At 44.1% G+C, this 27711-nt stretch overlaps 1 protein-coding gene across 3 annotated transcripts in view; it reads right to left on the reverse strand.

Annotated features, from left to right (window-relative positions):
• The window catches only part of SSH2 (slingshot protein phosphatase 2), a 317108-nt gene that overhangs the window by 17350 nt on the left and 272047 nt on the right, over nucleotides 1-27711 (reverse strand). For all 3 annotated transcript variants that reach the window (XM_077480336.1, XM_077480333.1, XM_077480334.1), the window contains 6 exons: nucleotides 16674-16742; nucleotides 12877-12942; nucleotides 12599-12793; nucleotides 10999-11092; nucleotides 9041-9169; nucleotides 1318-1364 (listed from right to left, as the gene is read on the reverse strand). In XM_077480336.1, the coding sequence (XP_077336462.1) occupies nucleotides 1318-1364; nucleotides 9041-9169; nucleotides 10999-11092; nucleotides 12599-12793; nucleotides 12877-12942; nucleotides 16674-16742 (600 nt within the window). The remainder of the gene's footprint in view (nucleotides 1-1317; nucleotides 1365-9040; nucleotides 9170-10998; nucleotides 11093-12598; nucleotides 12794-12876; nucleotides 12943-16673; nucleotides 16743-27711) is intronic.

The raw sequence follows: 27711 nt of genomic DNA on the forward strand, positions 1-27711 counted from the left end.
GGGAGATGTAAAAACACCATTTAGTCATGGAAAAGAACAGTACAATTACCTGAATCTGTCATGTTACAAACTGACTGTACTTGGTACAGGGAGGACAAAAATCAGGGGCTCTACATATAATATATAACAGAAGGGGAGAGCAGAGAGATGACTTCATCAGTGTGCTGCTACTCCTTCACAGTCCAGCCACAAGCTGCAGCAGGTCACAGACCAGGCAGCATTACATAGCTGACCTCCAGGCAGATAGGGAAGACATATGGTAAGTATTCATTAAAACACATTTTATATTAGAATTATATATATATATATATATATATATATATATATATATATATATATATATATATATATATATATATATATATATATATATATATACACACACACATATACACACACACACACACTAAATTACCAAAAATATTGGGACACCTTCCTTTACAAGCACATGAACTTTAATGGCCTCCCAGTCTTAGACTCCATTCGATTTTTGTCTTCAGATTTACCAAAACCATATAATATGAGGTCAAACCTTATGAGTTTCAATTAGTATGCAATCAGGCAGGCCCTTGCACTATATGGGGATTCACGTGTGGAGAAGAAGCACGCAGACAGGAATGAGCAGAGATAAGCGGATTCTGTGGCTGCTGCTCCTCCACTATCAAACTACACAAAAGAGGAACAAGACCTATCTGTATTGTGAAGAAAGTGACGTCACCAACCTGGCCTTGCAGTCTGGCAGGGCTGTGTGACTTTCAGAATGGGATGAAGATACAAGCGCTCACATATGTATTTCAACTGTTGATTTAACGGTTTGCCTGGATTTCAGTGAAGTCCTTATAGAGGTCCAGGAGCTGGCCTCGATATCTGAAAGGCAGCCTGATCACAAGACTGACATCAGCCATATAAAGTGCCTAGAGCGTTGATAAAATAAATGTATCTGAATCTAAAGGCTTGCTCGCACTAGTGAGACGTACTAAACACACAGCCCTTTGTGTGCATTAGGAGGACATAGGGCCAAAGCGCGTTGGAGGCGTAGCCTAGACAATCTGGGCTGAGGCAGCTCTTAACATTCATAGGGGGTTCTGAGATAAATGTGGCATTTGGGACAATCCCTTCTCTTGCTGACATTTTAATACAGTTATATACATTTCAGTGATGCATCGCAACTAACGCACTTTAAGCTTCATAGGAATCAATGCATTTTTTTTTTTAAGAAAACGTAAAAAGTAATAATATAGCTGGGCATTTTCAGAAGTCTTTCATTGCAACTATCATAAGATGAGGCACTTTTTAATTGGTCTTCGGTTTGCTTACCCTCTGGTCTGTAAATCTTCCAAATTAGAAGCATTCCATTCTGAGCCCTGCAAAAATAAATACACATTTTGTAAAACTCTCAAAGTGTTTTACTAAAGAAAAACTAAAATTGCTTATGATCTCACTTCAATTATCTAATCAGCGGGGAGGTTCACTTCCAAGAAGGGACGCAGAAGTCTGGAAAGCTGAGCTTTTAAAGAAATCTACCCGTGTCAGGGCACTTCAGAACTGGGCAGTCAACACCTCTGTTTACATAGATTACAGATGACTAGTGACCAATTTCACAAAACGCAGCGGTCTTCATTTGTCGAAGCGTCTCTAACAGGAACAGTCAATGACCCACAGCAATTATTTTCTGCCTTCGGTATACTAAAGTTGGCTGTGTACACCATTTTTTATTTTTGCATTTAGCGTGTATATATATATATATGTGTGTGTGTGTGCGTTGTGCACGCGTGTGTGCATGTGCGTGCATGTGCGTGCGTGTGCATGTGCGCGAATTCTAGATATGGCTATGTTTGCATGGTTACATTGGTCCAGCTTGGACCAACGTAAGTATCAATGTGCCATACCTGGCCGATCCTGTGGAACCTGGAAATTACTATAGTAGTAACTACTACTGCAGTACCTGCTGCTTGGTTCTAGGTCTTGTCCCAAGTGGCTTTGCTGTTGCTTAGTGAACACAGGTCATTCACTACCTTAGCACACACACCCTTCAGAGAACACTTCAGCATTTAAATCAAAATGAATGCATAAGGTTCCCCATAAGTGGAAAGAACCCAACCTCGTCCAATCAGAGAATGTGTTGCCTAGTGAGCGAGGGACAGACAACCCGTATTCAATAAGCAGGGCAGCCACTTGTTGTGGGATCCAGAAGCAAGCTACAATCAATGTAGTAATGGTGTCTATTTATTTCAGTTAATACAGGTACTTCTATTGTGCCGTCAATTTACGCAGCGTTTTAAATATAAGTTGTACATTCACATCAGTCCCTACCCAAGGAGCTTACAGTCTAAGGTCCGTAAGGGCTCATGCACACTGCAGCTCATAATAAAAAAAAAAAAAAAAAAAAAAAAAACTGGTTTTACAGGCATTTGAGCTTTTATTTCTCTGCCTAACCTTGAAGTGCTTTTTTTTGTGCTCTTTTGCATATTTTTATTGAGCTTCTTTGATCTTTTTGGAGCATAACCTTTTTTCACAAACCCTCCCCTCACTAATTTTCTCATTTTTTCGAGCTTCTTTGAGTTTTGCGCTTTTGGGCACTTATGCATCTTTTTGGCGCAAAAGCTCCTGTTCCTGCCTATAAGAGCATATGCCTGTAAACTCCTGAACAAGCCATAGTGTGCATGGACACATTGGCTAACATGGAGGGAGTTTCCAGGCAGGGAAAAAAAATATAAAAAGCGCTCCACAAAGCTCAAAAGCCTGTAGGAACAGCTTCTTTGAGTGTGCATGAGCCCTTACGTTCACACATACTAGGGCAAATTTGGACAGGAGCCAACACTTTGGAGTGTGGGAGGAAACCCACGTAGGCACAGGGAGAACATGCAAACTCCATGCAGGTTGCGTCCCGATATATTATAACTGATAAATTGTATACAGCAAAATGTACCAGCAGCTCTTGTGGTACCAATAAGAGGAAATGTTGGAACAAAGAAATAAAATATTTGAACAGGTTGGCAGGAGTTGACCTGCCACCATTGTTCACCCTAAGGCTCCCCCCAAGTAGTGCAGGGCACAAATGCGATGGCTATGATTGATCTAATACAGGGATCTCCAAACTTTCAAAACAAAGACAGTTTACTCCCCTTCAAACTTCAGCGGGGCCAGTGCAGTGGTTGGGATGAAAACTAACAATCCTAGTGCTACTTGGCAGAAGCGCTAACCACTTAGCCACTGTGCTGCCCACAATGATTTCCAGCTTCCATGGGAGTCCAGGTATGGCACATGCATAAATACATTGGTCCAGGAGGGATACTGGGAATTCAGCTGTAACCCGGCTCATTGAGTTAAGGATAAAATAAAAAACGTCCTATGCAGGTGAGCACCATGCAACATCCCTAATCTAAAGGTTTCTCTCTGCATCAAAAACGTGAACATGGAAACCAAAAAATTGCAAACTTATGCAGCAACATGTGCCAAAAACTCATATGACAGCATATAGGAGTGCAAAAATACCTATATCTGTATTCCAGATGGAAAGGGTTACAGCTCGGTAGATGTAATCTGTTTGACAAAAGACCAGGTAAGGCTAAAGCAACACACAGAACTTTAGCATAAGAGCAAACAGATGACTTCATTCCCTATGCTGTAATAGGACCCCTCTGAATGGCCCTTCCCAGGGCGGGGGAGGGAAACAACCTGTCAAACCAGGTACACCCCCCCCCCCCCCCCCCCACTTGGAGAGTTCACGTCTTCACAGATCTCATAGGAGAGGTGAGAAAGGGCAGTTTGCAAAGCGTGAACACAAAGGACTGGGTGAAAGCACCAGGATGTGTGTTCAGGGATGTAGGTGGCTCACAGCTGCATCCTGAAGTGTACCAAACGCAGTCCTGCACTCCTCCGATCCAAAAGGCATATCCGTGACAGCTCATCAATTGCACCCCATTTCTATAATGCAGGGTTCCCAGATCCTAAAAAAAGGGACTGTTCTCCAAGAACTGTATTGTATCGTCCTGACATGTTTTGGAGTAAAGAGGACAAGCTAGAGTGTTGGGGGTTTCCAGGAAGGTCTGATAGCATAATCCACAACACATGCTGAACTCTCACTGACTCTTATGGCTATACATCAGTTTGGGGTACAGGCATCACGGGGAGAATGCTTAATAAGCCAACACATTACACAACTGACGTAAACTCCACGATGATTAAGCTCCTCCGGGTTGTTAAGTACAGATTTGCAACAATTACGTCTGTAATAGCCCTTGTTTATACAAAGTGAACATACTTGTGTAAATATATGAAAAAAAATATACCAGTTATTTCCATCTTCATGCAGAATGTGCAAGTGCACTGGATAAAATCATAAGGGCCCTAAATGCATACACCGATCAGCCATAACTTTATGACTGCCCACCTAATATTGAGTAGGTCCCCCTTTGGCCACCAAAACAGCCCTGACCCGTTGAGAGTTGGATGCAACTAGACCTCTGAAGGTTGTTTTATTTTTATTTTTTGCAGTGTGGCAGGGCACATTATCCTGCTGAAAGAGGCCAATGCCATCAGGGAATACCATTTGCATGAAGGGGTGTACTTGGGCCAGCAATAATATTAAGGTAGGTAGTACTGGCCAAGTAACATCCACATGAATGGCAGGGCCAATGTTTCCCAACAGAACATTACCCAAAGCATCACACTGGCTCTACCGGCTAGCCTTCTTACCATACCACACCCTGGTGCCATCTCTTTCCCAGTGAAGAGATGCACACACAACCGGCCATCCACATGATATTAAAATAAAAAACAACACTATTCATCAGACCAGGCCATCTTTTTCCATCAACATCAGGGAAAACATGTTTAAGCCAGCTATACATGGATTAAAACTCAGCTGTTTCAGCAGGGACCAGCCGAGATGTAATCAATCTATGGGCAGGCTGATTGTATCCAAGTCGAACCATCGATCAACTAGGGTACAACCAGCTAGTCAGATTTGTCATATGCAATTGCTGCCGGCAGCTATAGCCACCAGCAGTAACCATTGTATTCTGTTTGCCAGGAATGCTTCCTGTGCCCCCCTCCCCACCAGCAGAACACTGTAGCTCTGCAGGAGGCTGAATGTGTTAAATGGGGAAATGGAGCAGTTCTTTCCTGCCAACCCTTTTTTTTTTTTTTTTTCTAAATAAACAAACAGGTTTATACTTACCTGTGCAAAGGAATTGCACAGTGTGGCTCCAATTCTTCTCTTCTGAGCCCTCACTGGTGCTCTTCTCAGTGGGCAACAGCTCAACCCCTCCCCCTTGTCACAGGATCTGACTGGAAGAGAGAGATGCTGCAGATGGGCACAGCGATGGATCGGGGCAAACATACATTTACCCTAAAGTGATATTAACGTGTTTATTTTTTGTTTAAAAATACCAAACATGTTATACTTGCCTGCTTTGTGCAGTGGTTTTGCACAGAGCAGCCTAGATCCACCTCTTCTTGGGTCTCTCATTCCTGGCCTCTCCCCTCCTGCAGTGTGTGCCCCCACAGCAAGCAGCTTGCTATGGGGGCACCCAAGCTGAGCCACTGCTCTGTGTGTCTATTCAGACAAGGAGCTGTGGCTTGCCCCCCCCCCCCCCCCCCTCCTCTCTCCTCAATGGCTCACTGACTGACAGCAATGGACAACAATGGCACTGTGCTGCTGTCTCAGCCAATGAGGAGGGAGAGTCCAGGACAGACGAGGCTCTTGTGCAACACTTCTGGATTGAGATGGGGCTTCAGCTAAGTATTAGGGGGGCTGCTGCAAACAGGAGTTTTTTATTTGGATTTTAATGCATTAGAACCACTGACTTTAGAACCACTTTAATGCAAAGAAATGTCTAGGCTTTAGTGTTTAGGTAAAAAATACACAAAGTAACAATTACTTCTGAAAACCTATAAATTGTCTTGTCCTTGACCTATAAATGTCCTCCAATGTCACTACTGAGACTTGTGACAGCTCCGAGGCACTTGCTGTTTCAACTACAGCTTCCTCATCTGCTAAACCAGAAAATGGCCCAGAGGCAGATAAATCCCAGACTGGGAAAAGTGTGCCAGAAAAGCTCCCTGTAGTTTTGCCAAGCTGTGCTGTAAAGCTGGAGGGAAGCTCACGTGTTCTGGTAATATTCAGTCACTGCATATTTGCTGATATCAGGGCTTCCGCTAATTTTGTTTAGCAAAACTCACCCCCCCACCCCTAAAAAGGTACCATTTGGATCTTGGCAACGAGATTTGGAACAAACTTCACTGGGCAGAGGGCTGCGTCTCCTCACAGGGAGTGCTAGCGCCTGCCAGAATTCATTCCCCCTCCCGAGGGGTCCAGCTTTGAAGATATCTTTCCTTCTACAACAAAGCCTGCCGATTCCTGTGCAGTTGGTTATCCTCCTGTTACTGGACTTGTGGATCAGTGTCCTTGCAGCGTAAACACTTTTAACATCCCCAGAGACCACAGCCGGTCATCAGCCATTAACCTCTCTCTCTGCTTCCAAATGCTGCCCCTGTTTCCTGCTCTCTGAAGTGATAAAACAAGCCACAGGGTTCCTCAATTTCAAAGAGAAAAAAAGACAAGAGCTGCGTACAATCATGTCCTCTGTCCCCAGCCATGGAAACAAAGCTGAGCTCAACAATTCACAAAAAAAACAATGTTATGCGGTCTTCACTGTATGTCAAAATCCATCAGTATGGATGTATGGAAAAGGATATTCCCTTGGTGCTTTTAATGGGATACTAAGCCCAAACCATGCTTAAACAGGGCATCTCTATAGGTTGAAGGCCAACACATAGTAAACTAAATGGTAAGTATGCACAAGTGATCATATCCTAAGCCAGTGTAAAGTGGTATTAAACCCTCTGCGTTTTTAGCTTAACGCATGGAGCACAATAAAACAGACATACCCCGTATGTAAACCATTTGTTAAAAATCTTACCCCAGCACTTGTAGTTTACGACTTCCAAAGCTGTAGTTTCCTACTTTCTTAGTGCTGCTTCCTCGTACTTCTGGTCTTCACAGTAAAGAAATACCAGAGCACAATGCAGTCCTCAGTCAATCTCTTAACTTGGAGAAGGGAGGAGCAGGGGAGTGCATGATGATCCTAGGCTACATGGCTGTGTGTTTCTATTGATGCACACAGTGTAAGGAGCTAGAATTCTAGTACCTGCATGCAAAGGTGGCTTCATAGGATGCTGCAAGAGAAAGGAGCCACTCTGAAACAGGAAACCTGTGGCCAGCAGTCATGGCACCAGTTTAAACTGTAAGGCTTCATGTATACTTGGCTATTTACCAGGGCAAAATCGTGCTGTGATTTTTCCCCAGCTGGCGGTCAAAGCTTTTCTATCCTAAACGCAATTCTTCAGCGTTCAGGAGAGGGAGGTTGAACCTCAACTAACCGCAGCAGCTCCTAAACACTGCATCCTCCATCAGCTCATCCCCCACAGCTATTACCTTTTGTATCAATTGACCCTTCCTTTTTAGATTGAAAGCTTCAACGAGCAGGGCCCTCGGATTCCTCTTGTAACAAATTGTAATGTCTGCCCTCATGTTGTAAAGCGCTGAGCAAACTGTTAGTGTATAGTCTATATAAAACCTGTATAATAATAATAATAATAATAATAATAATAAAAAAGGTGGGCGTTTAATAGGAAATTCTGCCACTAGGGCCAAATCACCAGCAACAGAGTGCCTTCCATTTACCTCTATGGAATCGCTCTGTAGCTGGCGGTCACACCTTGATAGCGAGCAATTCCATAGGGACAGACAAGTAGCTGGTGATTTGTTGCTAGTGACAGAATCACCCATCTGATATTAGTCTAAATTTAGATCACAGTTTTAATAGTAATCCTTGCAAAAAAACAAGTTTTCTATGATCCGTAAATAAGACGGTCACTCTGAACAGTAAATCTTAGGGAAGAGTACAAGTGCAGAAACACCCTTTAGTACCTGAAGAATAAAACCATAAAAAAAATGTACTTCCGTACTGAGGACATAACATCTCTGCAGCAATTAAAGTAATTGTAAAGTCTCTTTTTTCTCAATAAAAATAACAAACATGTTATACTTACTTGCTCTGTGCAATGGATTTGCACAAAGCAGCCCAAATCCTCCTTTTCTTGGGTCCCTCTTTGCTGCTCCTGGCCCCTCCCTCCTGTCGAGTGCCCCCACAGCAAGCAGCTTACTATGGGGGCACCTAAGCCAAGTCACAGCTGTGTACATTCAGACAAGGAACTGCAGCAGAGCCACAACCCTCTCTCTCCCGATTGCCTGACTGAGCCAATGGTCCTGCTGCTGTGTCTCAGCCAATCAGGAGGGAGTGTCGGATGGCTGAGACACTTGCTGGGGGGCTTAAGTATTGGGGGTGATGGGGAGGCTGATGAACACAGGCGGCTTTTTATCTTAATGCATAGAACACAAGACTTTATCTTGTTGTCCTCTATACAAGCTGCATTGTCAGTGAGCCAGGGCCAGTTAAATGACCACCAACAACAGTTTAGAACAGTGTAAGGTACTAAGGTACTGCATAAAGTGTATTAGTGGCTAATTCACTTTAAAGTGAAATGCTAATGGGTATTTTGGGACTAACATCAAACAATCCATAAGAGTTATTAAAGAAAGGAGTAATGACCGGTACAGCAGTGTATGCTGTGCTATTTAGCGAGAACACACTACAATAACTGCAGACGCCATACTCTTGTGTGGTCAGAAATCCAAATGGAATTGCCTAACTTTCTATTACAGTCCTAATTCGCACAAAATGAAACCACTTCCCCAAATCTACTAGACGTCACATCATGAAGAAATACCATCAATGGCTTCATAAGGTTCTGAATAAAGGAAGTTACTTTTACTTGGTCTCATTTCACAAAGAAAAATTATATTTCTGTTGTAACAAAGCAATATTCTGGGACAAGCTGGAGGATGACACCGCATAAATATCTGACGTGACATACATTGCTGTGTTTCATGTTAGAACACACAATAAGGCGTCAATGTCAGACAGTGTGAGAGAAATGACACCATTCAACACAGATCTAACAGGAAACTTACCAGGTACACATGGTCAAAGATCTCAGTTGGGCTATCCATCTGTCCCAAGATGACAATCATCTCGTTGTCGATGAACTCTTTGAATTCCCTCAGGTTACACACCATTTGCATTTCAAGCTCTGTCCGGATCTAATAAAAAGGGAAAGCATCTTAATAGAAGGTTTTTTTTTTTTAGTTTTTTTTTTTAAGAAAAACAAAAGCTTCACCCATAAATGAAAGTGTCCTGCTTGCTCCTCAGTGTTTTTTTTTTTTTTTTTTTTTTTTTAACAGGGAATATCATTTTCAATGGCACCCACACTTCTTCATTTCTTGCCTACCCAAGGACGTGCTGCCTTTTGGCTGCAGACTTAATTTTTAAAGACTTTGGTGAAGTTCTTCCCAGGAGGCCAGGGTTGCTTTTCAGACTTCTAGTACTTCTGATACTGGTCCAGCTCAGACCAATCTATGTATATGTCCTGGAAGCTGCCCCAGGGGCATATATAGTTACTATGTATATGCCCCTAGACACTGCTCCTCCAGTGAACTCCGCTCACTGCTGGGTTCCATGCTGAGCAGGCAGCCCAATACGTTGTGAACACAAGAGGTCAGCTGCTCAACACGAGTGTCATTCAGACAGCGCTTTGTATTTTCTGAATGAATGCAAATCATTCTTTATTAGACAAGGTGGAGGTGACATCACACCCTGCACCTCATCCAGAGACCACTTTTGATTCATCTAGAAAATGCAAAGTATTCTCTATCAGGGATATGCAATTAGCGGACCTCCAGCTGTTGCAAAACTACAAGTCCCATCATGCCTCTGGGTGTCATGCTTGTGGCTGTCAGAGTCTTGCTATGCCTCATGGGACTTGTAGTTCTGCAACAGCTGGAGGTCCGCTAATTGCATATATCTGCTCTATATGGTGCCGTGTTGAGCGGCCGACCTGTGTTCACAAGGCATCAGGCCAGCCGCTCAGCACAGGGCTCAAGCAAGTGGAGATCACCCGAGGAGCGTGTCTACTAGCGTGATTTTCAATTTCCAGGGGCATTGGCCAAGTACTGTATATACATTGTAAAATGTATCATTCCAGGAATTATTCTTCAAGTGGTTCTAAAGGCTAAAAGGTCTTTTTACCTTACCTTTGCATTAGGTTGTAGAAAAAAAACAAAAAAAACCCACAACTTCCAAAAGCCACTCTGTCCTGCCCCCCTGTCTTACAACACTTGGTGGAAATGGAGTCACACTGTCAATGGGCACCTGCATTAGTGCCCTGACTACAGTTGGCTTGCTAGGAAAGCACTAGGAGAATAAGAGGAGCGGAGAGCTACTGTGGGGGGAACCCCAGAAGAGGAGGTAAGGGACCACCCTTTATAAAACCGCATCTGTACAGAATCGCATGGTACCTTGGCACCATGCGGTTTGTACCCCAAAACCACAATGCCTTTTCAGATGCGTGTGGTGCCATTAACAATGGCATTCCTGCACATCTGATAAAAAGTGGCATGGTTTTCCTGTAGGTAGAGAAATGTGTGTGATTTGCACGTGTTCCTAGACCCACAATAGTGTGAACCTTGCCTTAAATCCTGATCTATAAATTTTTATTATGTGCAATGTTTGTAACTTTTAAAACTATATTAGTTAACACTTCCAACCAATCTTGCATGGATTGCAGCTATACAAGTTCACATGCTGACAGTGCAGTATCCTATTTGCAAGAGATGAGCAAGTGGGGACTATACACATACCACTGGGCTTGTTAGCAGTATCCCACATGAAGGTTCTTTTCCAGTACCCCACCACTCCTCAAGAGCAGCAGTAAGGCCTGGGCAAAGCGCCCAGTTAAAACTGGCACTTGACATTTGTAGGAATGGAAAGAATTAGAAATATCTAATAGAATGGTCTTCATTCCAGGGTGTCAATGTTTCAGATACATATATAAAAAATTAAAATAAAATACCAAAACACTTGTCTTGCTCACCTCTTTAGATGTAATATTTTCCAGATCTTTTTGCATCATGATTTCTCTTAACTTAATTTTAATTAGACGCTCTGTGCGTTCTCGCTCTGTCGGTCTGTAAAGACAAAATTACAACAGTTAACTCCCTGCATGTTTTGAGACGTGTTATCGCAGAGACAGGTGGTAGGAGGTGTGCATTCCCCATGTTATGTGAACACTGCATGATTCAGACAGCAGCCCTCAAGGTTTTCATGGCTGCTTCAGAATGGGACATGTGTCCCTACTACCTTTCCAGGGTCACTATCATCCAAATCCATTTATGGCCTTGAAAAGAAGCTAATCGTCCTTGCATTCCTCTAACCTCGATTCCTGAGGCCTTATCACCCACTGCAAAAATAGCTCAACTACTCAGCAGGGGAAGAGGAACATCAATGCTGGGACATTGCATTTCTGATCAGGAAATTCAATGAGCCCAATACATAATCTACCTAGGAGTGCTAATTACGATTGAGTATGAATCGCTAAAATCACTAATGTACATTTAAATTCAATGTGAAAAGCAAGATCAAATTCACACTCGTGCCAAGTTTTTCACCTTGACTTGGAAAATGCTTTCATTGAAAGTCCTGAGAGCGAGCTCGTCTCCTACAGTCAGAGCTCAAAAAATGATAAGATTCGATAGGATGAGCACCAGAAACAGACTTTCAGAATAGTGATGCTTTTTCTCATCTAGCAAAGAGCTCACATGGGTTGGGACAAACAGAATATGCATGTTGGATAACCGAGCAATTGAAGCATGCTTTCAGGTGCCAAAAAAGGGGAAGTTCTGCTTTTCTTCCTGCACAACATCTGGCACATTACCTTTTTTTTTTTTTATTATTGGGGTTGGCTAGCGGTGCCCGATTTGGACAGATGCCCACTTCCCCACTTGTGGTCAGATCACTGCGGTGACCAGAGCAGAAGTTCACCCCCCCTCCTTCCCCTTTTGGAACACATTTCAGGTCCAGCTACAGAAGACTGCAGGACCAATCAAAGCTCAGCGCACCTTGCACATGCGCAGCTGAAAGCCAGCCTGACTGAAAGTCACAATGCTTCACTGCCAGTTTCCCATAAGTGTTAGGAACACTAGCTTTTTTTTTTTTTCACTCAATCCAGTGTGCCGATTACAAAAAAAAACCCTGAAGAGCTTGAAAGGAGCCGCTGTACTAAAAATCCGATGTTAGCACAGTGAGCTCTCTGCTGAGCTACCCCCCACCCGCAACACTACACTGGTCAGCGCTCTCGGCCAGTGGCAGACCTTTTTCAGTCATGCCCCTTCCACAGGAGCCGATCAGCTGGCTCCGGTCATACTGGCTTCTGTCTACATGGGCCATATGTTGGTCTGTTTCTATTGAGCCGGCTGATACCACCTAAAATTTCACCCGTGTGTACTGCCCCCTATAGTAAAGGTACCAACATCTGCACCCGAAACCAATTGAAAAATTGGGTTGGGTGAGGACAGCGCTGGATCCAGGGACAGCTAAATGTCCTTATATTAAAAGGCAGCAGCTACAGTATTTGTAGCTTTTCATTTGAGAATCCACATTTGTTTAATTTCAGAAAATAATGGCAGGTAACTTACACATCAGTGAAAAGCACAGGAGAATCAGAGCGATGGGACTGCACATCTTGCATAGCATTCCATTCGTTGACTGAAGTCTGGTCAGAGTTGATGTGACTCTCGTAATAACTAACCCATGTTAGGAAAAGGCTGCCTGGATAGTAGTTGTTGGCACGGGCTACCTCGCAGGCTTTGTGCAAGCTTTGCAGCGCAGACCTGAGGAATAACAGGTTTACGTAAGTGGAACGTCCAATAGGAACTTTGAAAAGTATAACCTTTGGTGCCCACAGATTTCTTACCACATGGCTTGGACAGACACCGGCTTGAAAATGTGAATCCTGTTATCTGTTGACACACTGAACCCCCTAGGAAAAGCAAAGACAAACCATTTATTCACTTCCAAGGAAGATTAAAAGTAAACACAAAACACCTTGAATGAACATTAAGGGTATATTAAAGTGGTTGTAAAGCAGGGCTCGACAAAACCCGGGCGCCAGGTCGCATTTGCGACTAGAATTAGCGACCTGGCGCCTGGGGCAGCACAGCTAGGGGGTATGCTGTCTCTGCGGACCCCCGCGGCACGATCGCGTCGGGCCGCGCCGCCAGCGGCCGGTAATTGAGCCCCCGGCTTTGAGGCCTTCTACGATCCTATGGTTCCTTCTGGAATCTGGCGCCCTCTTGTGGTGGCCGTTGGAATTACAACCAGCAATGCTAATTCCCCTGCCTGCCCATCTTCCTTCCCTTTACTCAGAACCCCTGAACATTATATATATATATATATATATATATATATATAATTCTAACACCCTAGAGAATAAAATGGTGGTCGTTGCAATACTGTCTGTCACACCGTATTTGCACAGTGGACTTACAAGCGCACTTTTTTGGGGAAAATTTATTTAATAAAAAAAAATAAATAAGACAACAGTAAAGTTAGCCCAATTTTTTTTTATATTGTGAAAGATAAATGTTACGCCGAGTGTCATGCTTCAAAATTGCGCCCGCTCATGAAATGGCGACAAACTTTTACCCTTTAAAATCTCCATAGGCGACGTTTAAAAAATTCTACAGGTTGCACTTTTTAAGTTACAGAGGAGGTCTGGGGCTAGAATTATTGCTCTCACTCTACCGATCGCAGCGATACCTCACATGTGTGGTTTGAACACCGCTTTCATATATGCGTTCGCTTCTGCATGCAAGCTTGGTGGCACAGGGCGTGTTAAAATTATAAAAAAATATATATATTTTAAACTTTTATTTTTATTTTTTTTTGTGTCACTTTTATTCCTATTACAAGGAATGTAAAAATCCTTGTAATAAAGCATGACAGGTCCTCTTGTATATGAGATCTGGGATCAGAGAGACCTCACATCTCATATTTACACTAAAATGCAATTTAAAAAAAATTTGTCATTTGAAAAAATAAAAAAAATAAAATGTCCCTCTAAGAGCTATGAGCAATGACTTGGAGACAGGTGAGGGGCTTGGGGCTATCTTCCCCTCACTCGTCTCCATGTCAGGCCAGGGACAGGTCCAGATCGCCGTCACGGACCCGGCTCCTAACTTTTTTAGCTGGCTCCTAGATTCCAAACAAATTTGTCAACCCCTGTTGTAAAGGCAGAATTTTTTTTTTTTATCTTCATGCATTCTATGCGTGAAGATAAAAAGCCCTTTGTGTGCAGCAGAGCCCCCCCCCCCCCCAATATTTACCTGAGCCCACCTAGATCCAGCGATGTTGCAGGATTGCCTCGGCTGCCTGGGACTCCCCTCCTCACTGGCCGAGAAAGCAGCATGGCACCTGCTGCTGTCAAAATAAGTCAGCCAATGAGGAGGTAAAGGGGGCGGGGACAGGCCGTGGCTCTGTGCCTGAATTGGCACACGGAGCTGTGGCTCGGGTGCCCCCATAGCAAGCTGCTTGCTGTGGGTGCACTCAATAGCAAAAATGGGCCAGGAGCACAGAAGAGGGACCCGAGAAGAGGAAGATCTGGGCTACTCTGTGCAAAACCAACTGCACAGAGCAGTTAAGTGTTTGTTATTATTAACTAAAAAGGGACTTTACAATCACAAACGTTTGTTTCTTTTACAGCCTTAAAAGACCAACAGGAGAACTTTGCTTCACTGAAACAAATTAATCCTTATCTCACAGAAACTTGATAGTTTGTCTGATCAGGGGTTGTCTGGTAGGCAATGATAACTATATACAAAGTCATCCATACACAACCAACACTTGCAGCAAGACTGACAGCAGTGACCACTAAGGTAAGGCTGGCCATACAGAAGTCATTTTGACTCGATTCTCCCATCAACACACGCACACCCAATGTTTATGGGGGAACTCCTCTGTAAAAATATACTGATCAGCTCAGCCGACTATAGCTAGCTATAGCTGGCAGTGCTGATAGAGGATTTTTTTGCAACAGGCTGGCTGTACACTATCGATTGGCGTATAAAACCAGCCTGTCCATTCATGGATCAAAATTTGTCCGGTTCCTGTTGAACTGACCGAATTTCAATCCATGTATAGCCAGCTTAAGAGCCAACAGGCATGGCAGCATTCCTCCTATAAAAGGTGATTTTCTTTTGCTTTTTAAGAACAGTGATCTAATGAAAGAGCGCAACATTATTTAAAGTGGTTGTAAACCCTTACAACACACTTTGACCTACAGGTAAGCCTAGATTAAGGCTTACCTGTAGGTCCAAGAAATATCTCATAAACCTATACGGTTTAGGAAATATTTGCCCGAAGACAGGCAGCGCTGTCTATGGCGCATGCGCCGTAGACAGCGGCGCGCAGGCGCACTGAGCGTGGCATTTCCAAGGACAGAGCTGCCGCGTGTGTTGGCTCCCGTGCGCATGCGCGGGAGTGATGTCATCGCGGCTTCGCCGAATGACAGCGGCGGAGCTGCGAGACCCCACCGAGAAGATGGATGCGCCGGACTACAGAGGACAGCGGTGACTTCGCTGGCTCCTGTGTCAGGTAAGTGACACATAATGGGCTACTATGCGATGCATAGTAGTCCATTATGCTTTGCCTTTGCAGGGAATGAAAGAGGAAGTAAACTCATCAGGGTTTACTTCCTCTTTAAAGGAACATTCTTACTAGCCACAGTGGATGGTGTGCGGTGCAGTGAATGCAGTGTTGATGCACCGATCTTGTCGCATTGCACTGTTCACTTTTTTTTTAAATTTACCTGACTGAAATTTTACAGTAACTGCACAGAGCTCAAAGAGTACTGCATGCAGTACTATTTTTTTTTTCAGCGCACACCACTGGAATGCAGTGGCGTGAACCAGCCACACTGGAGACCTAGGCATTTTGTCTGGTCTTGCCGTAGTGCGGTGGGACTGCACTGGAATAGCAACCCAATATAGTTCCACCACACCAGATTTGAAAAACCCTGAATTTGGTGAAGCAACTAAATATTCAATTTGTTTTTGTTTTTTTAAGCATGTGTACCCCAATATTTATTTATCTGCTGACCGGCATAAGCAGCAAAACAGGACACGACACCATTGCATCGTGGGTGTACAGCCTGTGTTACCTGCCTCAAACCTGTCCAGCTATGACCTGCTGAGAAGCAGTGGTCACAGAAGAGCTCATTATGGGGATGGAGATCCAAAGCATGGAGTCTACAAAACATTCCGTATGTAAAATTGGGACAATCCTATTTAGTATGTTTCATGCTTAAAGTTATTTAGCTATAAAAGGAAGTATTTATGCATGCACAGCTGAATAAACAGGACTGGCTTCAAAGACACCACAGCACAATGCTATAAAAATGTATTTTCAACAACTAAAAATCAAAATCAAGTGCTAGGGTCAATAAAAGGGCCTTGGCTTAGGAAGCATATGCAAGGAATTAACGGTGTTGCTTATTCAGCTATGTTCCAGTGTTCTGAGAGACATGGGTACAGTTAAGTGTCATCTGGAACCGTGTATGTGGGACAGACTAGGATACAGTAAAAGGTCACTTGAGGAATTGGCGAACGAGGAGTGAAGAACATGTCGATCATACTGCTTAACCATGCTGTAATAACTATAATAAGAAAGTAGCGCTTACAAAGAAAAATGTATCATAAAATCATTATTTCTTACCCATCGCCATCCAAATGAATAAGAGTGTCACTCCAGAGAGGAAGAACGAGCCCCATCGTACAGGAACTACTAAAATACAAGAATAAAAAAACACACAGGTTATATACCAAGTACTGAGAGAACTAGAACACTGTACATGCTGCTTTCTATAGCTCAGCTGAGCAAAAGTTGTAGAAATACATGTAATAAGTGGTTATTATATGCCTGGGGAAATAATTGTGATCCAGACATAAAACATTAAAGTAAAAAATATCACTGGCTCCAAATGAGACAATATTGTATTCCTGAACTGAATTGTGAAAGTAACAGAACAATAACCTCCAGCAAGTAATGGTAGATGTACACGACACAGACTAACAGTCAAATAACATTCTTATATCTGGATGGATTCGTGTACATGAACGTTTGGGGCCAGTTTGAACGCAGAACATTTCAAAAGGTGCAATTTAAATTCAAATGCTGCATTTCAACATCTGACAAAATGGCTTCATAAACTGATGATTGGAAGTCAGCCATCAATTCAGTGCAGCCCTTTCTCACTGCTTGGCGGCGTCCTCTCCACATCTTCCATTCATCTGCTATACATACAAGCTCAGCAGATTCCATAGTACTGCCCACAGTGGAAGTCTTCCATGTGAGCTGGTTACAGAAGTTTTGATCTGCACTTTTTTTGGTGGACTTGCACTCCTGAGGTCTGGAAAGTACTATATCCTTTCCATTAATATGTGCAAGAAATTGTGACCAGGCAGATAACTAAAAATATTCCTTTTAACCATGTTATGTATTGTATATTTTTACAAGGAACTAGCATAAGTAAATCTGACTTGATAACTAACACCTGCATTCTTCTGCATAGTGAGACAGACTCAGACTGAGCTTGTTAGCTACAGAGCTTGAATTTTGAGCAATAGGTGGCCCTGAAAGCACCAACTGGCTTGACAATCAATTAGACTCCTTTCACACTTGGGCGCTTTGCAGGCGCCACAGCGCTAAAAATAGTGCCTGCAAAGCGCCCTGAAACAGTCGCCGCTGTATCTCCAATATGAAAGCCCTGAGGAGCGGTGTGCTGGCAGGACGCTAAAAGAAAAGTCCTGCTAGCAGCATCTTTGGAGAGGTAGGGGCAGCGCGGCTATACTGCTGTAGCAGCGCTTTGTGGTAGTTTTTAACCCTTTCATGGCCGATAGCAGGGGTTAAAAGCACGCCGCTAAGACAGTAAAGCGGCGCTAAAAATAGCACCACTTTACCGCTGACGCCCGGGAGCCGTCAGTGTGAAAGAGGTCTTAGACCCCTTTCACACGGAGGCGGTTTTCAGGCGTTTTTGGGCTAAAACTAGTGCCTGAAAAATGCCTCCCCTGCGGTCCCAGTATGAAGGCCTGAGTGCTTTCACACTGGGGTGCTGCGCTGACAGGACGTTTAAAAAAAGTCCTACAAGCAACATCTTTGGGGTGGTGCAGGAGTGGTGTATACCCCGATCCTGCCCATTGAAATGAATGGGCAGCGGTGCTACACGGGCATATTTAACCCTTTATTCAGCCGCTAGCGGGGGTTAAAACCGCCCTGCTAGTGGACGAATAGCACCGTTTTACTGTCAACGCCCGACCCCCCCCCCCCAGTGTGAAATCAGCCTTAAAAATCGACAACCGGGTAAAAAAAAAAAAAAAAATGGTTGGTCGAACACGGACTGTCCTATCAGATGCAGTCACTGTTTAGCATACCTCCCAACTTCAATTGGGAATGAAGGACACCTATCAGCAAAAGTATGCAGGCATAGGACAAACCCCCTGCCATGCCCCCTTAAAGGAGAACTGTACGAAAAAAACATGATTGGTTAAACCCACAAGAGCTTTTATGCAGCAATTTAAAAATCAGATGAAAGGTTTAGTGCTGGAAAACACCTTTTGATAGATAAAAAGTACATTTTATACACATCTATATAGAACAGACCAAAATAAGGGACAAGAGGAGGAATGAGGGACAGTCCCTCAAAATCATGGACAGTCGGGAGCTATGGTTTAGGAATTAAGACAAGTCACAGCCGCCTCAGGTGACTGAATACAATCGTCAGCAGGTGCAGATTTCTCCATCTACACTGTTATCATGGAAGGAGAATCAGCTGATTTCACTTATACAGCCCACTGGATTGAATCAAGAAATTGAGCGGCTAGCCATAGAGGTCAGCATTTTGCTAATTACAGTCTCTTACAAAAAAAATTCCTTGTAGAGAGGGGTGTAGAGGGATGACCCTCATCAAATCAAGTAGTTTTATCTACAGAGAGATCCAAAAAACAGCTTCATCTGAGTGCACCCTGATAACCAGTTTCTTCAGAAAATGCCAGCTGCCTGGCCGTTACATTGATCGGAAACAAGCATGCTGGTAATCAAAGGGGTTGTGGCAGCCAAATGACTATCAGATGAGGTCAGTAATTGCAACCTCAGAGTTATGCTGGCCAAACACTATACGATAATCGTTGGGACATTTTTGAGCTGAAAGAACGAAGGACAAGTTTGGAAATTTTCTGACGAACGAGCGATAAATAATTGAAAGGTTAATGTGTTTCCCGTCCCAACTGTCTGCACTAGGTGTATGTAAAAAAAATAAAAAATTCATTTATGTCCACTGGCGATTTATTACATGTTTGCACTCACAACCGAATGTTCGTTTTTCGAAAAGGGGTTTGGCTGATTTTTGCATTAAAGCAGGAGTCCGCCAGGAGTTCCGCCTTTTTTTTTTTTTAAAGCCAGCAGCTACAAATACTGCAGCTGCTGACTTTTAAAATAGTGACACTTACCTGCCCAGAGCGCCCGCGATGAAGGCACCCGAAGCCGATCTCTCGATCGTCTCTTGGGTGCTGCCGCCACCATCTTGGGTATGGGAATCAGGAAGTGGAGCCTTTCGGCTTAATTTCCCGGTTCCCTACTGCGCATGCGCGAGTCGCGCTGCGTAATAAGGATGGTCCCCGCTGTCTCTGTGTGTTTCCCAGCAGGCAGCGGGGAACTTTCGGAAAGGGGCGTAGATTCTGCGGAAAGGGGCGTACCTTCTGCAGAATCTACACCGGAAGTGGGTGCAGGTACCTGCACCCCCCTCCCCCTGAAAGGTGCCAATTGTGGCGCCGGAGGGGGGGGGGGGGGGGAGGATTCCAATGAGTGGAAGGTCCACTAGGGTGGACCTCCGCTTTAAGCCGCTGCAATCTCAGCTGGTTCAGCAGGAACCAGCTGAGATTTGAATCATGTATGGGCAGGCTGAATGTACCAAGCTGATCGATAAATCATTTTGGGTACAACCAGCATCCCGGGTTTTACCTGCAATTTTCACTAGCAGCTGCTATAGCCGCTAGCAACAATCGCTGTCTTTGGTCACTGTCGGAAGAACACAATGTCCCGGCAGGAGGAATTCCGGCATCAACACTGTATTGATGGGGGAATCAAATTTCAAACCACAGGTTGCAGGAAAGTAATTGGCTCCATGTATGGCCACCGGCCTTACTCTATTGACAGGTTTACTTTAATTGCATGCAATTCAAACATGTAGCGTTACAAATGAAAGACGTTAGCTGACAGATTGCTGTGGGTTAGGCCTGGTTCAAACTACATTTTTTTTCGTTCAACCCAGAGGGCTGAATGAAAAAAAACCTAACAGATCCCTGTACTAACACAAGCGATGTTACTGCAGCAATCTCCCCTGTTTTGTCATTTTCTTCTGGTGGGACTGGCCGCGCCCCCCATCCCGGATGCCAGTCAGATGCTGGTTTTCCAACATGCTCAATCGACAAATGCTGGTAGTGAGATTGGCTTCTGTCAGACAGGCAGCTCTGTACACAAACATTGAAAGTTGCCCAGTTTCTACTGTACCAGCTGATTTTGGCAGATATTAGACCCGTGTGTGCCTGGCATTGCTGTACCTAGTCCACTGCTTACTTAGTCATCTGTGATAATTGCAAAGGGATCCTACATTTTTTTAAAGCTCTTCCATTTTCAAATCTCTCATCTAATAAAGGTAAATCAGGCTTCAACGGTATGACCGCTGAAGTCTGCAAAGTTCTACGTGAAAACCATTATGACCCAGCCACTGCTTCCACTGTAATCTGCACCTCTCTGACCTGAAGAAGTCATTGACAAGTTGTGCGCCCTGTGAATGTGATGAGTCCATGGAAAAAGAACAAGGCATCTCATGGTGTGAGGGATATTTTTAGTGAGAACTGATTAAGGAAGCCTAGCAACCCACCTAGAAACTTGTCATAAATATTGAGGCCCGTAAGCCTGCGAAACTTGACCTGTAGATCTAAAAACAGCCTGACCACTCTGCTCAAGGAATCCATCATCACAAATAATGGACATCACCTATGCTTAGTATCCACTATTAAAGAAGTACAAGCCGTACTGAATGCACATCGACACTACCAGATCAAACTTTTTTTTTTTTTTTTTTTTTTTAAGTCTCCAAGTCTGCAAAGCCAGAACGAAGGACCCAAAACAATATCCTTCAATTTAGCACACAGTTCAGCTGTACAACGCATGTCATGAATGGCAAACGGATTCACGACTATTATTTTGCTGCCCCACAGCAAAATAAAGGATGTAGGCTTGGACCAACTGACTGCTATAAGCAAAGGCCCCAATTTTCCTGGACCCAGGGAAAAAAAAAAAAAAAAAAACACACAATGCAATAAAAGCTCAACCAGTTTTATAATTACTATTAAAAAGTATATTATTGAGTAGAGAAGGGCAAGAGCCTCTGTCACATTTTTATTGGTCTGTGTACACAAAGGGGAGATTTAGGCTGGATCCATGTCTGGGGAGGTTTCCCCTCATTTCATGTCCTGAAAATGAGATATATTCAAAATGGAGACACAGGCTCCCCCCCACCAAAAAAAATAAAAAATCCAACCCCTACTTTTTTGTTGCTAGATTTGGGTTTAACAATCACATGCAAAAATGAACAAAGATTATATATAAAATAATAAAAAAAAAAAAAAATTATATTATATTATATATATATATATATATTTATATACACACACACACACACACACACACACACACACACACACACACACAACAACCTGGAGCATAATGCAATAGGAATTAAACAATCTTACATTCAAACTGTCAAATCCTGTCCTACAGGATCCATTGGAACAAACAGTTTTTTTTTTTTTTTTTATGAAAATCTCAAAGCTGGATTTAAAGTGGTTCTGCACCTAAAATAAAAATATTAAAAGCCAGCAGCTACTAATATTGAAGCTGCTGACTTTTAATAAAAATCACACTTACCTGTCCCAGGGTCCAGCGATGTCGGCGGCAGATGACGAGCGATCACTCGTCTCACTGCTGCCCCCGCCGCCATCCTCTGTCAGGGAATCGGGAAGTGAAGCATTACAGCTTCACTGCCCGGTTCCCTACTGCGCATGCGCATGTCGCGCTGGGCGTCTCTTATGGTCCCCCCGCTGTGTCTCTGGGAACTGTGCGTTTCCCAGAACACAACGGGGGGGGGGGGGGGGGGGTCATGGGGTCTGCCCGGAAGTGGGTGCAGATACCTGGATTATCCAGGTAACTGCACCCACCTCCCCCCTGAAAGGTGCCGATTGTGGCACCGGAGGGGGGGAGGGATCAGATTAGCGGAACTTCCCCTTTAGGGTGAAGAACCGCTTTAAGGCACAATAACGTATTTAAATATAGTCCTCCATAACCTCAAAGCATGTAAATCTAGTTTGTGTGGGTCAAATGCCTTTACAAACCCAATTGTTACTTTGTAAAAGCAATGGTGATTTCACTGTACTGTATACTGTACCCTGTGTAGAAATCAGAGTTGTGGGAAGGAACCAGCAGGTCCATCCACTACAGGCTGTCTGTAGAAAAATACAGGAGGGGGCGGAGACAAGACCAGTCACCATGCATAAGAAGAGGGTGCAGCAGTGACCGGTCTTTATTACAGGAAGCTCTTGCACAGAGGCAAAGTTGCACACTGGTTTACTGCACAGATCTGAAAGAAAATCAACAAAGCACACCAAAATGAAAAAAATACAATTTAGCTTTAAAAAAGAAAAAAATTACAGGACAAGGATAAGGCCTCATGTACACTGCTGCTGGTAAACGGACGTTTAGGAGCTGTTGGGCATTTTTTTCAGCTGCCCCTGAACTCTCGTCTATGTTCCATCAGTACATGTACACAGGGTCGTTTATAGTAGTTTCTAGGCAGTGGAGTTTAGAAGAATTTTTGGGAACGCAAAAAAAAAAAAAAAAGGCACTCAGGATGAATGTTCAGGGGCATTTGAAAGGCCAAATTCTTGTAACCGCTTGTAAATGCTGTAACTCGCGTTTAGCCGCATTTCATTTACAGGCGTTTTTCATTTTATTAAAAAAAAAACGATTCTAAAGGCGGCAAAACAGATGTTTTAAACGTCGGTTACTATCTGTCAAGTGAAATCGTTCAGGAGAGGTTGTAAAAACGTCCCGTGTACATGAAGTCTAAGAGAGAAGTCCATTTCTAAACTGATATTTATTACAAGAAGATAAAGAACGCTGCATCAGTATGACCTGGGAAAAGTATAGCAGTACTCCCAAGTCCCTACTCTGTCAGATTCCTGGGTGATTATTCCCAGAGCCATGTGGTGCCTGAAGTGGAACTGCTAACCTGTCAGAAAGCACATCTCCCTTTTATGGGAACTTGTCTACGTAACAAGCCTGGCCAAGTTTCAGAAGGATAATAAGCTAGCAGATATAGAATATGATGGATAAGCCGAGTCTATAATTACTTTGATCCAGAAAAAGCACTTGCTTGTTTGTAGATAAACAAAACTGACCGTAGGAAAAAAAAGCACAAGAACAATCGTCCTATACTCTGCTAAAACACAAGTGTAAGGATCTAACGAATCATTTTAACAAGACCCGTTTAGGCCCCCGATATTCAACTTCCTCATTCTGGTAGGTAGGCTTTACCTACTAGGTCTGGTATAGTTCAAGGATAACTCCACCTTTCTTACCATGATGCACCAATATGTAGGGTGCAACTAGGTGCCAAGCCATGTTAAGGTCAAGGTACAGACTACACAAAGTTTGCAGTAGCCTGTGCATTGTACCCGTGATCTGCTCAACCCATCCAAAAATATAATAAAATGTAAAAAGATTTCCTGCACATACGGGTGCATTTATTTATCCTTGTAAAAGGTGGACTTCGTATTTAAAATGAGACTGCATTAACACCTTTGTTTAATAAAGCAGTACATTAAAAATCCATGCATTTAGCAGATTTGCCCAAAGAAATGTCCATTAGCGGATGAGGAGGAGAGGGAAGGGGAAGGGAGGGGAATGAGGAGAGGGAAGGGGAAGGGAGGGGAATGAGGAGAGGGAAGGGGAAGGGAGGGGAATGAGGAGAGGGAAGGGGAAGGGAGGGGAATGAGGAGAGGGAAGGGGAAGGGAGGGGAATGAGGAGAGGGAAGGGGAAGGGAGGGGAATGAGGAGAGGGAAGGGGAAGGGAGGGGAATGAGGAGAGGGAAGGGGAAGGGAGGGGAATGAGGAGAGGGAAGGGGAAGGGAGGGGAATGAGGAGAGGGAAGGGGAAGGGAGGGGAATGAGGAGAGGGAAGGGGAAGGGAGGGGAATGAGGAGAGGGAAGGGGAAGGGAGGGGAATGAGGAGAGGGAAGGGGAAGGGAGGGGAATGAGGAGAGGGAAGGGGAAGGGAGGGGAATGAGGAGAGGGAAGGGGAAGGGAGGGGAATGAGGAGAGGGAAGGGGAAGGGAGGGGAATGAGGAGAGGGAAGGGGAAGGGAGGGGAATGAGGAGAGGGAAGGGGAAGGGAGGGGAATGAGGAGAGGGAAGGGGAAGGGAGGGGAATGAGGAGAGGGAAGGGGAAGGGAGGGGAATGAGGAGAGGGAAGGGGAATGGAGGGGAATGAGGAGAGGGAAGGGGAATGGAGGGGAATGAGGAGAGGGAAGGGGAATGGAGGGGAATGAGGAGAGGGAAGGGGAAGGGAGGGGAATGAGGAGAGGGAAGGGGAAGGGAGGGGAATGAGGAGAGGGAAGGGGAATGGAGGAGAGGGAAGGGGAATGGAGGAGAGGGAAGGGGAATGGAGGAGAGGGAAGGGGAATGGAGGAGAGGGAGGATTGCAGCTCACTCTTAATACACAGACTACGCAGCTTTCTGCCAATAACACACTAGCTAGACAGTGAAAGGAGATGCTGGGAACTGTAGTACCTCAACTGGATGAAGGCTACAATTCTATTTAAAAAAAGTGAGAGATAACTCTTTGTAATAATTTTTTTTTTTTAAAAGGCCAATCAAAAACGGTTTGGATTACTAGAAGACACAACTACTACTACTCTTTATTTTTAGTGCACTTGCATACACCATTTGCATGGCATCCAGAGTTAACCCAAAAATATTCAAATTTTTAAGAAATGTATGACAGCTGGAAAATGAGTTTACGCTGCTGCCCATTGTGAACACATCCTTGGCACAGCTCCCAGCTATGTTCCCCCCTCACAAAAGAACCTATTTTTTTGTTTCCTTCAACTAAAATCTAGTAACTTGAAGGCCGAGCAGTAAATAACAATTTTGGAAACTTCTGGTAAAATAGAAATAAGAGGCCTCCGCTCAGAGCCCACTGGTGGCCAGAATATCATGTGCCAATCTTATGTCAAAAAAATAGGAGGGGAAGCGCTATTACACCATGTGCAGGTGGGGTTTCAAAACAAGTAGGGAAATATTTTCCATAGCAACCAGACTGTGCGGCTATGAATAACATTTCACTGGAGATTCTTGGCATAGCAGTTGCCTGCTTTTCCCACTGGCTGCTGGCTGGAGTGGAGGAAGAGATGTGAGGAGGCTCCAGCTGCCAGGGAAAATGGAAACAAAAAACTTCAGGACATTAAAGTGCTTCAAGAAATATTGAAAGTAAACAAGAGCTTCAGGAGTGAAATTTGTGCAGGGTGGCAAGCAGCAAAAATGTTACCATCACGCCACTGGAGCCGGTGTCACATGATTAAAGCGTGGAATGATCCAACTGGCACCAAGACACAAGGAAGCCTATTATAAGCCAAGGGGGGAATGGCCTACACTGTACATGAGGAAGTCACAAGACTGCTTAAAGTCATGCACATGTACTCCTATTAAATCTGCCAAAAATATACATCAAAGTAGAAGTTCAACTTAACTACCCTAAGCAGAAATCCTTTAATTTCAGTTCAGTAATTCTACACCGAAAATAGATTACTACAAGAAAACAATCCATTCATTACAGCAGGGAGGACCATGGAACCCAATAAGAAGTATAGTAGTTTAACATACCATCCTATATAGAGAATATTGAAAATTATTCTTTGTGCCCAAGCAGTTCCTTGTAAAATCTACCCTTTGTCTTTAATTCCTCCTGAAAAACAGTGTGCCTTTGACCACTAGGCTCAACAGATTTCTCCTTGGTGGAAATGAAGCTTTAGGGCCGGTTCACACTGCGGGCGATGCGAGGCGACACGACTTGCCTCGCCACAATCTGACAAGTCGCCCCCGTTCTGTACAATGGAACCGTTCTGAGAGGAGCGACTCGAGTCGCTCCGACTCAGAAAAAAGGTTCCTGTACTACTTCTGGGCGACCTCGGGGCGACTTGCATTGACTTCTATACAGAAGTCATTTGCAAATCGCGGCGAGGCAAGTCGGTGTCGCCTCGCATCGCCCGCAGTGTGAACCGGCCCTTACCTGAAGATCTTGCAGTGCAAAGAACTTCATTGCTACTACTTTGTTCCTTTTGTAGATATGTGCTTGGTTCCCCTTTCCTGATGCTGCTTTATTATTAATTCTTCCACCTGAACTCAAGGGATAAAATAAAAATCCTCATTTGCAGCGGGGTTGCTCCCACTGCGCTGTTAGACCGGTCCCGGGAGCCTGTTCTTTTCTATCCTCCAGCAGTCGCAAGTCCTCAGACATCAGGCACAACACAGCTCCCATAGCCCTGCTTTGGACTTGAGGGTGCTGAAAAACAATGCACCACCAGAACCTAGGGGGTCTGTATTTCTCGTGTGGATCACAGAAGTGTAACTTGTTTTGCACTCCTGTGACCCGTTTTCAGCAGAGTGGGCTGAAGTTCATTTCCTTCTGATGTTACAGAAGTCAGTCCAGAGTAGGTATCATCACAACAATGGAAGTTGGGATCCGCCAGGTCCCTGAACCAGTACACATCTCAGCCTCTCAATGTAGAGGCGCCAGGGGGACCCATGCTGCATCCACCTAGGTATGATACTGGAAAAATTCCCAAACCCATACTTCTCTTTTAAGTTAAAATGCTTTTATAACACGCATTTAACTCTTGCAATGCAGGTTAGCCACTCTTAAACCATGTGCAGGTGTTCTGTTTTCCCTGGTGCTTGGTTTTCATCGCACCATTAGTCATCAGGGGGGCTCAAACAGTGGTAGGGTAAAAGAAATATGCCCAGTTCACACCGGTCATGCTCGTCATGCGATTTCACAGTTTCAAATGGCATGACAAGTCAGATCCTATTGTATGCATTGGAAGTGGTCAAATCGGTGCCATGCCAACTCAGGCAGTGTCGCACCAATTTAGAAAGTAGTTCCTGGAGTACTTTGCAAGTTCAGGTGCGACTTGCATAGACATCTGTGCATAAAATCACAGAATTTCTTCCAAGTAACACTACTTTGAAATCGTGCTACTTCAAGTGAAGTAGCACAATTTCAATGTCTCGAAAAGCTGCAGGGCAACCACAGATGATATTGGTGACTAGTCCTTGTTTGCATTTTTTTGGGCACAGCTTCTACAATTCAGGTCTGCTTAAAAGGTGTACAGACCCTGTGTAAAGCTAGCACCAGACTATGCAGCTTTCTGCTTCAGAGCCAGTTTCAGCACAATTTTTCAAATGAGTATGGTGCGGTTTCGTTCATGGTTCAGGCGCAAAATTTGTTAAGTGCATGATACTTGAAATTACACCTGAACTGAACTAAAAATCGTAAAAGGACTCTTTAGAAAAATGCCCTTGCGGCTGGCCCCGAAGAGGATATGCAAATCAACTCCATAGGAAGCTGGTTTGGTTCACATG

The sequence above is a fragment of the Lithobates pipiens genome, unplaced genomic scaffold (genome assembly GCF_037356315.1).
Source record: "Lithobates pipiens isolate NorthernLeopardFrog02 unplaced genomic scaffold, aLitPip1_a1.2 Scaffold_16, whole genome shotgun sequence".
NCBI lineage: Eukaryota > Metazoa > Chordata > Amphibia > Anura > Ranidae > Lithobates > Lithobates pipiens.